The sequence below is a fragment of the Temnothorax nylanderi genome, unplaced genomic scaffold, assembly GCF_030848795.1.
Source record: "Temnothorax nylanderi isolate EJ_2023f unplaced genomic scaffold, tnyl_v1.0 TNYL_tig0216_pilon, whole genome shotgun sequence".
In the NCBI taxonomy this organism is placed as follows: Eukaryota; Metazoa; Arthropoda; class Insecta; order Hymenoptera; family Formicidae; genus Temnothorax; species Temnothorax nylanderi.
In genome coordinates, this window is record NW_027249278.1 from 3,889 (window position 1) to 12,951 (window position 9,063).

Genomic DNA, 9,063 nt, shown 5'->3' on the forward strand with positions numbered 1-9,063 from the left:
TCACTATTTCATGTTAAAGTATTCAGCGAAGGAAAGTAGACGTAGGGCTACGTCAACTGTCTTTCGCTAAATAATAGTGACAGTTGTAATAAAAGGAGCAAAAAAATAAATTAAATTAAAATTAAAGGAGCAAAACTCGTGTGGTACAATTGAGCGCGAGCGCGCACGCCTAGGGTACTCCGCGTCGCGTACGAAATGAGTGGACAAATTATTTCAAGGAGTTATTGGAACCCAGCTAACACAATCTGTAATCGCAAACGTTGGCAACAAATTATGTTTGCCGAAAGGCCGCAAATGGGAAACATAATTTGGTATTGTCAATTCTGTTAGCACACTTCCGTCAATATGCAACAACCTTTGTCGGCAAAATATATGACAGAATAGCAGTTAACAGCAAGCAGATACCGAACATATTGACGGCAGATTGATGGCAAATGCTAAGCAGTTTTGCTATTACAAACAGTGTCAGCAAACATCTCGCAAAAATATAATAACAATGTATGTTGACGACAGATGGCTCGGATAAGCGAGCAGGTCTGTTGAATGCATTGACGACAGATTCACGACAAATATCAAGCAACTTTGCTATTACGAAAGTGTCAGCATTTGTCACGCAAGAATGCAACAGTCGGCCCGATAGGCGTACGACGCGCCACGCCGGCCGGAATGGCTGGTGCGCATGTCGCTATGGCAGTCTCGACTTGTACGTCCAATCACGACGTCATAAAGCGCCCAGTGAAACCAGCGTGCTGAAGCGGGAATTATCCTGTGAAGAACTGCAGATATCATTTGAACGTGCGTGTCTTCAGGCTGAGAAAAAGGTTTTTCTTGTCCTTTCTTCCAAGAAAGAGGAAGTGCCGTTGTATTTCTTATGAGCTAAATAACCAGTGCGATTCACGTTCAAGAAGCGTTGTGCTCAGGTTAGTTTGTATTTCGTGTTCCTACGATATGAGAATTCGTGTAATATATATGCGTATTTTATCGCGTTCGTCTTTCAACTTCTTATAAAAATACAAAAAAGTGTCATTATATAGTATTCCGAGTTCGGTCATTGCGACGCTGTTATACGTAAAACCAGGTGAATAAAATGTATTTCTGTTCTATTATAGTTGTAGCGCACAACGCCACCGCTTATGCTTGTTTACTTCGGGGACAAGGAGTCACGCAACCGGCTCGTGACGATACGGACGGTGTGATACTTTGTGCGTGCCGCTTGGGTGTTCTATTGTGTTCCATTGCGTCGTACCTGGTCGCGTGGTCGTACGTGGCCGTACACAGTTGTGCGTCCTTGGTAAGTATTTTACTTTTATTTTACTTTTTGTACTTTATTCTTGTTTAGTATATTATGTTGCTTTTTTTGCTTTATAGATTTTTGCTTTACAAACGGAACTTCTGTTTGCGTGAAGTCCGACGTAACTTTGAATCGGTGACACAATTCGTGGTCCCTGAGTATCCACGTATTGTAAATACGTACAATCACGTTTGTGAACCGCATCGCCTGGAAATTCGCTGCAGCCGCGGGCAAGGTAAGTTTGCCCGATCGCTTTGCATGCATTAAACGTTATGTGCTCTGTTTTTTATGTCCATTGTCTTATATGTAATACATTTTTCTTCTTTATGTGTTACAGATTGCTCTATTTGAGCGAAGTCCGACGTCACTTTGACTCGGTGACACGATTCGTAGTCCCCGAGTATCCACGTATTGTAAATACGTACAATCACGTTTGTGAACCGCATCGCCTGGAAATTCGCTGCAGCCGCGGGCAAGGTAAGTTTGCCCGTTCGCTTTGCATGCATTAAACGTTATGTGCTCTGTTTTTTATGTCCATTGTCTTATATGTAATACATTTTTCTTCTTTATGTGTTACAGATTGCTCTATTTGAGCGAAGTCCGACGTCACTTTGAATCGGTGACACGATTCGTGGTGCCCGAGTATCCACGTATTGTAAATACGTACAATCACGTTTGTGAACCGCATCGCCTGGAAATTCACTACAGCCGTGGGCAAGGTACACGCAATTTCTCTACGATTTAATGAGACAATATTTTGGTGTTTCCATGCAAATGGATTGTAATGTATAGATTTACTAATGCGGTATTATGTTATTTTTTATAAATTATATTTTTAAACTCGTGTGCTCACGCGGTCCGCATTACGACTCCTCGTTTTACCATCTTTTGAAGAGCTATAAAACTTGTGTAGTTGCCTCTGCGTAAAAACTTAGTGCGGTGTGTGCGGAGAGCTAGTTAAAACTCTGCCCTAAACATTAATTGAAATGATTTATAACTTATCTGTCTCCTACTTGTATAAAGATACAGACACTCGCTTAAATTTGAGGGGTAACTCGGACTTAAACTATACTTAATTTTTTAATTTTTAGTGGTATGCGATTTTTTGCGTTATTGCAAGTATGATTGCAGTTTATTTTTTAATAAGTTTTTTTGTGACTACAGTTATATAACATTTTTGTGCGCTGGAAAAAGTGACACTATGTGTCACTGATACTGCTCTGATATTGCTTACAATTATTTTAGTTTTTTCAATTGGTTTTGGTATTTTGTACGTTTCACGAATATCGTAATCGTGCATTTCGAAATATTGTCTATTGTATTGATGGTTCATTCTCTTACTAGTTTTCTAATCCTTTTCTTCTTTGTATTTACAGAAATTTCATACAAAGATCTTTCTCCACTTATTTTTTCAATTGGTTTTGGTATTTTGTACGTTTTGCGAATATCGTAATCGTGCATTTCAAAATATTGTCTATTGTATTGATGGTTTATTCTCTTACTAGTTTCTTATTCTTTACGTTTGATCCCTCGCTTTCATCATCAGTGATTATATCGTATATCGATTTGATCGTGTTTTTGGCTTTATATAAAGCTTTACGAGGCTCTCTAATCCTTTTCTTCTTTGTATTCACAACATAAATTTTATATTTTGTAGACACAAGAAATTTGTACCTGCAATCTCTTGCAAATTCCATTTTATATATAATTATGGAAAAACAATATCTAAAGACCTCAATTTGTCGAAAGACGCTGCACACATTGTCTGAAAGACAAAAAAGGAGAATTAGAGCAGAATACAGAAACAATGTTCATTTATTAACTTTGACCAATGAAAATGTCCGTACTACGAGTGATATGCATTTACCTGGCCCCTCCACTGCATCTGAAGAAACTATTACTTTGAATAGTATTTCGAACGATAAAACTTGCAGTGTAAATATAGTAAATACACAAAGAATTGATAGTTCGTTTCCTTCAGATATGTTTCATGTTAGTCCTATTAGCAATAATAACATTAATGAACATGAATTAAGTGATGAAAATGCTCTTGCCTCCTTTATGTACAGATACACCGTACACGAAGCATCTTTTCGTGAGAAATTGGCAACTTGCTTCATAAATAATAATCTTACACATGTTCAGGGAAATAGCATACTATCTCTTCTAAGAACACATTCTTGCTTTTTCTTATTACCTAAGGATGTTAGGACGCTACTCCAAACACCGCGTAATTATCTTGCTATATCCTCTGTGCCACCGGGGGAATATCTTCATTTTGATTTGGAACTTGGAATTATTGAAAGCCTCTGTAATGCATCATGTACGTCAGTTGACGAGGTAGTTTTAGATTTTAGTACTGATGGATGTAATTTAGATAAACAAAGTATCATTCATATTTGGCCAATTCAGTGTCGAATTGCCAATGTACAAGATGCACCACTAATAGTTGTGGGTATTTACAAAGGTCCTGCAAAACCATATAATCCTAACGTTTTCTTTAACAAATTTGTACAAGATGTCCAAAGAATTTTTTCAAATGGAGGAATACAATTCAATGACAAGAAAGTGCTACTAAGACTTAGATGTTTTATAGCAGATGCGCCAGCTCGCGCTTTTATATTAAATCTTCGTAACCATATGGCTGAACGTCCATGTTCCAAATGTAAAATATCAGGTACACATTTTCATAGTAATCATAACGTCTTTAATGGTATAAACCATCCTCTTCGAACGGATGAAGAATACCACATCCGCTTAGATGAGATTCATCACAAAGAAGGTACAAGTCCGCTCTCACAATTACCGATGGGAATGGTATCACAGGTTCCATTTGAATGTATGCACCTTGTGTTCATAGGTGTAATGAAAGAGATATTACTTGCGTGGGTAAAAGGAAAATACTCTCATGACACAAAACTATCCAGCACATTTATTACCATTATAAATACACGAATAGAAAGTTTACAAAAATATTGTCCTTCAGATTTTGCAAGGCGACCCAGATCTCTCGAAATGTTTTCAAAATATAAAGCTACAGAACTGCGACAAATGTTACTGTATACTAGTCCAGCTCTATTCTATGATTTATTAGATAAAACAGTCTATAAACATTTCTTATTTTTACATACAGCTATAAGAATCTTATCTTCTAAGTGTCCATGAAGGCAATACTTACGTTTCGCAGAGTGTGCCCTTCAGAAATTTGTTCTTCGAGCTGAACATGTTTATGACACTACATTTAATTCGTATAACGTGCATGGTCTGCTTCATCTCACAGATGACGTTAGACGTTTTGGCAATTTAGATTCATTTTCTGCTTTTCCATTTGAAAGCAATATGTCAATTTTTCGGAGATATTGCAGAAAAGGTAATCAACCTCTCCAACAAATGTTTAATAGAATAAAAGAAAGACAAGCGCACGGAAGTAGCAAAGCTCGTAATGTAGAAACATCTGTTCGTGTATTTATGCCGTACATTGATGATAGCAATTGTACTCGGTATCGCAAAATTACATTTAATCACATATTGCTTAGTACACATATCCGCGATAATTGTTGCATCTTAAATAATGGGTCTATTTGTATTGTTTGCGATATTTTCAAGGACGGAAATTCTTATTGTTTATGCGTCAAAAAGTTTGTACAAGTGACTAATTTTTATGATATTGGTATATCATCATCAGATGTTCAGGTATACTCGTGTGCGGCGTTAGCAGATGAGGTATCACATATTAATCTGCATGAAGTCAGCGCAAAAGGTTACAGAATGCCGTATTGGGGTAGCATAGATGAGAATAGTAATAGTGATGATAGTACGGCAGATAATGCTTCGTACACACCGCAATATATTGTAGTTGCTATAATGCATAATGAAACATTGTAATTAGGATTGTCATCTCCGTATGTCTGTTCGCCCGGAAAGTAATCAGTAACTTCGTTTTTTTTCCGATGCTTCTGTAAAGCGTAATGCGTATTTTTTTCATAAATGTTTAAAACAATATTTATTAGTCGTATCTATTACATCTCATAACAGATACATGTCTAATAAAATGTTAGATTAGTTAATATTTTTTCTTCTTTATTAATACTTCACAATAGATACTTTGATTTTTCGATTTAATATTATATTTTATTTTATTTTAAAATATATAGTTTGTAATAATCTTGGCGATCGAGCGAGCAGAAGCCTTACATTAGTATTAATTAATACATAATTTGTACCGTTTTTAAAATACATTCTAATAATGTAATAAAATATAATATTGTAATTAAATGTAATACTATAAAATATATATGTAATGTTATTAAATATAAAACAAACTTTATGTAAGTGTATAAATATATAATATATAATAATTCTAATCACATTCCTTTTCACTTTAAGTTAGGTAGAGATTGATGACAGATCTGGTATTCCTAAAGTTCGTATTCACAGTCGGGATTCTATAACTGCAGAGAATTGTGTGGTTACACCTATTACAAATATATAAGTTTTAGCTGGTTTACACGCTAAGATAAATAACATATGCTATAGCTATGTTATCTTAGCGTGAAAACCAGCTAAAACTTATATATTTGTAATAGGTGTAACTATAATAATTATCTGCAGGTATGGAATACCGAATGCGCGAATACGAACTTTAAGAATACCAAATCTGTCGTCAATCTGTTGTCGCTTCTAGCGACAGATTTGATTTCCGTTTATTGCCGATCTGGCGTCGCTTTTGAAAACAGATGTGGTCTGCGTTTGGCGCCATTTTGTTGGCATGTCTGGTGACAGATTTGGTCTACGTTTGGTGCCAATCGGCTGCCGCTTTGCGATAAACAGATCTGTCCTCAATTTGTTGTGTCAATCTGACGTCGTAAAGTTGTTGTCAGATTTGGTCTGGTGTTGTCGTCAATTTGACTGCGGAATATGTTCTTAAGATTTCGTTCATATGGAGAGCAATTGCGGACACAGTAGGCCATGGCTTTGGCATTATCGTTTTGCTGGCATTTGTTCCCCTTTTGGCAACATCCCACAATCAAAATGTTTGCTGGGAATATACGGATAAGGAGGAGGTACAACTGAACAGAAAAGGAATAAGTAAAAAAAGAGAAGAAGCCGAACAGACAAAACTACAGTTGAACGAGGAAGAAATAGAGAAGGCTATCAGAAGAATGAAGAGGAATAAGGCCACAGGTATCGATGGAATACCAATGGGAGCCTGGATGTTTGGAGGCGACGCAGTTAAGAGGAAGTTGGTGGACCTGCTGAAACACATCTGGAGAGAAGGAAAGCTACCTGCAGACTGGAAAACGTCAATCATAGTCCCGTTACACAAAAGGGGAGATGAGGAAAAGGTAGAAAATTACAGAGGAATCTCGCTTCTGTGCTCTGCGTATAAGATATATGCGGAGGTCCTCAGATGCCGTCTGAAGAGGGAGGTGGATCTGAAGGATCTGCTCCCTGAGAGCCAGGCGGGGTTCAGAGGTGGGAGGGCAACGGTGGATAACATCTTTGTCCTGGATCACCTGGTCCATAGAGAAGATAAGGAGGGAAAGAAAGACAAATTGTATGCCTTATTCGTAGACCTAAAAGCGGCATTTGATAAGGTGGAAAGAGAGCAATTATGGAAGATCTTGAGGGAGAAGGAAATAGATGAAGAACTTATAAGGAGAATAGAAGCGATATATGATGTGACTGAAGTTGCAGTAAGAACAAAAGAGGGCCTGACGGAGAAATTCAGGATAACAAAAGGAGTCAGACAGGGTTATGTAATGAGTCCTCTCCTATTTAATTTGTACATAGCGGACATTAGAAAAGAGCTAGAGGAAAGAAAGATAGGAGGTGTAAAGCTAGGAAACATTTTAGAGTATGGTCGCTAGAATATGCGGACGATATGGTGTTCGTAGCAAAGAATAGAACAGCTATGCTAGACATGATGGACACAATAAAGAGGTTTCTAAAACGGAGGAAAATGATATTATGTACCAATAAAACAAAGATGTTAGTGTTTAACAAAAAAAGTAGGGAGAAGAAAGAGAAATGGAAATGGGGAGAAAAGGAGATAGAAGAGGTTAGGACTTTTAAATATTTAGGTTTCGTGTTTAATAATAGAGGGAACTGCAAAGATTACATTAAGGAATTAGCTAGGAAAGGTAGGATTGCGGTAAATAGAACGTGGGGTCTAGGAAAATGGATCTGTAAAGATGATTTCATAAAGAGAGGGAGTTTGTTTAATTACCTAGTCCAGAGTGTGATGTCGTATGGGGTGGAAATTTGGGGATGGGAAGAAAAAAAGGACTTGGAAAAAAAATTATGCTAGATTACACAAGATGGGTTTTCGATTTAAAGTTCTGTACACCAAGATACCTAATGTCAAGGGAACTGGGGTTGAGAAAGCTTAGGATAGGATGGGGAGGAAGGGCAATGGGATATGAGGAAAAGATTAGGGAAATGGATGAGAGCAGATGGGTCAAGAAATGTTGGATAGAAAAAGAGAAAAACAAATGGAAAGACAGATATGGTAGAGAGAGAGAAAAGTACTATAATAGAAACGGGTGGGGGGTGGAAGCAGTTGAGTCGTTAAGGAGAGAAGGGAGGAACTTAGGGGAAGAGATTAAATTAAGAGACTGGGAGATACAGAGGCAAGTGGAGGAGAATAATATAATAGAGTCGAAGTATAACAGGAAGTATAAAGAGTTAGAGAGAGATGGAAATAGACCGGAATATTTAAGGATGACAAACATAGATAAACAGACTGAAGGGGATAGTATCAGAGCCCTGATAAATCTGAGATGTGGTAACATGGAATCGGAGAACATGTATTGGTGGGGGGAAGAGAAAAAAATGTGTCTGTTCTGCAAGGAAGGAAGAGATAATTTGAAGCACCATGTAGAGGAGTGCAGCAGTATAAAGAATCGGTTTATAGAACTAGGGAGGGATAACAGGGAAAGAATAGATAGACTATGGAACGATAAACTAGATACAACCAAAGAAAGAATATTAAGGAAGTTGTATAGGGATAGGAAAAAGATAGAAGCGGAGATGAGAAAAGATAGGCGAGAGCAGTAGCGATAAATAATGGCGAATTTTAGCGTGAGAAAGATCCCGTCAAAAATTGTGATTGACGGGCGATGTGCGGATGGATGAATGTGTTAAGGAACCTATTGTAAACCAAGTCCACTTCTTGGCAGCAGCCGAAGTTAAATAAATATTATTATTAATATTACAAAGAATCATTTTAATCACAAAGAATTAAAGAGATAACAGTACAAAATAAAAATATTTAATTAAAATAAAATAAATAAATTTTTCTTGTAAAAAAACTTGGCGCTGCTAGACCTCGAAATTTAATACAATACTAAAATTTTGATTGAATTTAATAAAGTACCAAATTTTTGATTGAATAAAAAAGCAATAAACATAATTTAGGGAAGTATGCGGCGGGAGTAAAAAAGCAGCGCCAAGTTTTTTTACAAGAAGAATGTATTTATTTTATTTTAATTAAATATTTGACCGAAGTTGGTGGTCATTATAAGTTATAAACAAAAAAGTTATGAACAAAAAAGTTTGGTAATACTGAAGAAGAGCTCACTCCTCTGACTAATATATCTTATATAATATATCAAAGTACCTACATTGATATATTGACAATAACATATGTCAAGGTTAAGGTTATTGAGGGGGGGGGGGGGGGGCTCTGAAGTGCATAATTACGCAAATAGATGATAAATAAGTTATTTAAAATTTCTTTTCAGGAAATAAGAAATGATTCTGTGTAAAAA

The 9,063-nt window shown here is 36.6% G+C and overlaps 1 protein-coding gene across 1 annotated transcript; it reads left to right on the forward strand.

Annotated features, from left to right (window-relative positions):
* Positions 1-252: 252 nt before the first annotated feature.
* LOC139779248 (uncharacterized) lies at positions 253-5,857 on the forward strand. The gene is made up of 5 exons (XM_071717539.1): positions 253-920; positions 1,110-1,291; positions 1,369-1,526; positions 1,629-1,768; positions 1,871-5,857. Exon 5 carries the CDS (start codon positions 3,002-3,004, stop codon positions 4,454-4,456), a length of 1,455 nt encoding a protein of 484 aa, XP_071573640.1. The 5' UTR covers positions 253-920; positions 1,110-1,291; positions 1,369-1,526; positions 1,629-1,768; positions 1,871-3,001; the 3' UTR covers positions 4,457-5,857.
* The last annotated feature ends 3,206 nt before the right edge of the window (positions 5,858-9,063 follow it).

Excerpts from the sequence above, each read along its gene's own strand:
- LOC139779248 (XM_071717539.1), top strand. The coding sequence starts at position 3,002 with ATGGAAAAACAATATCTAAAGACCTCAATTTGTCGAAAGACGCTGCAC.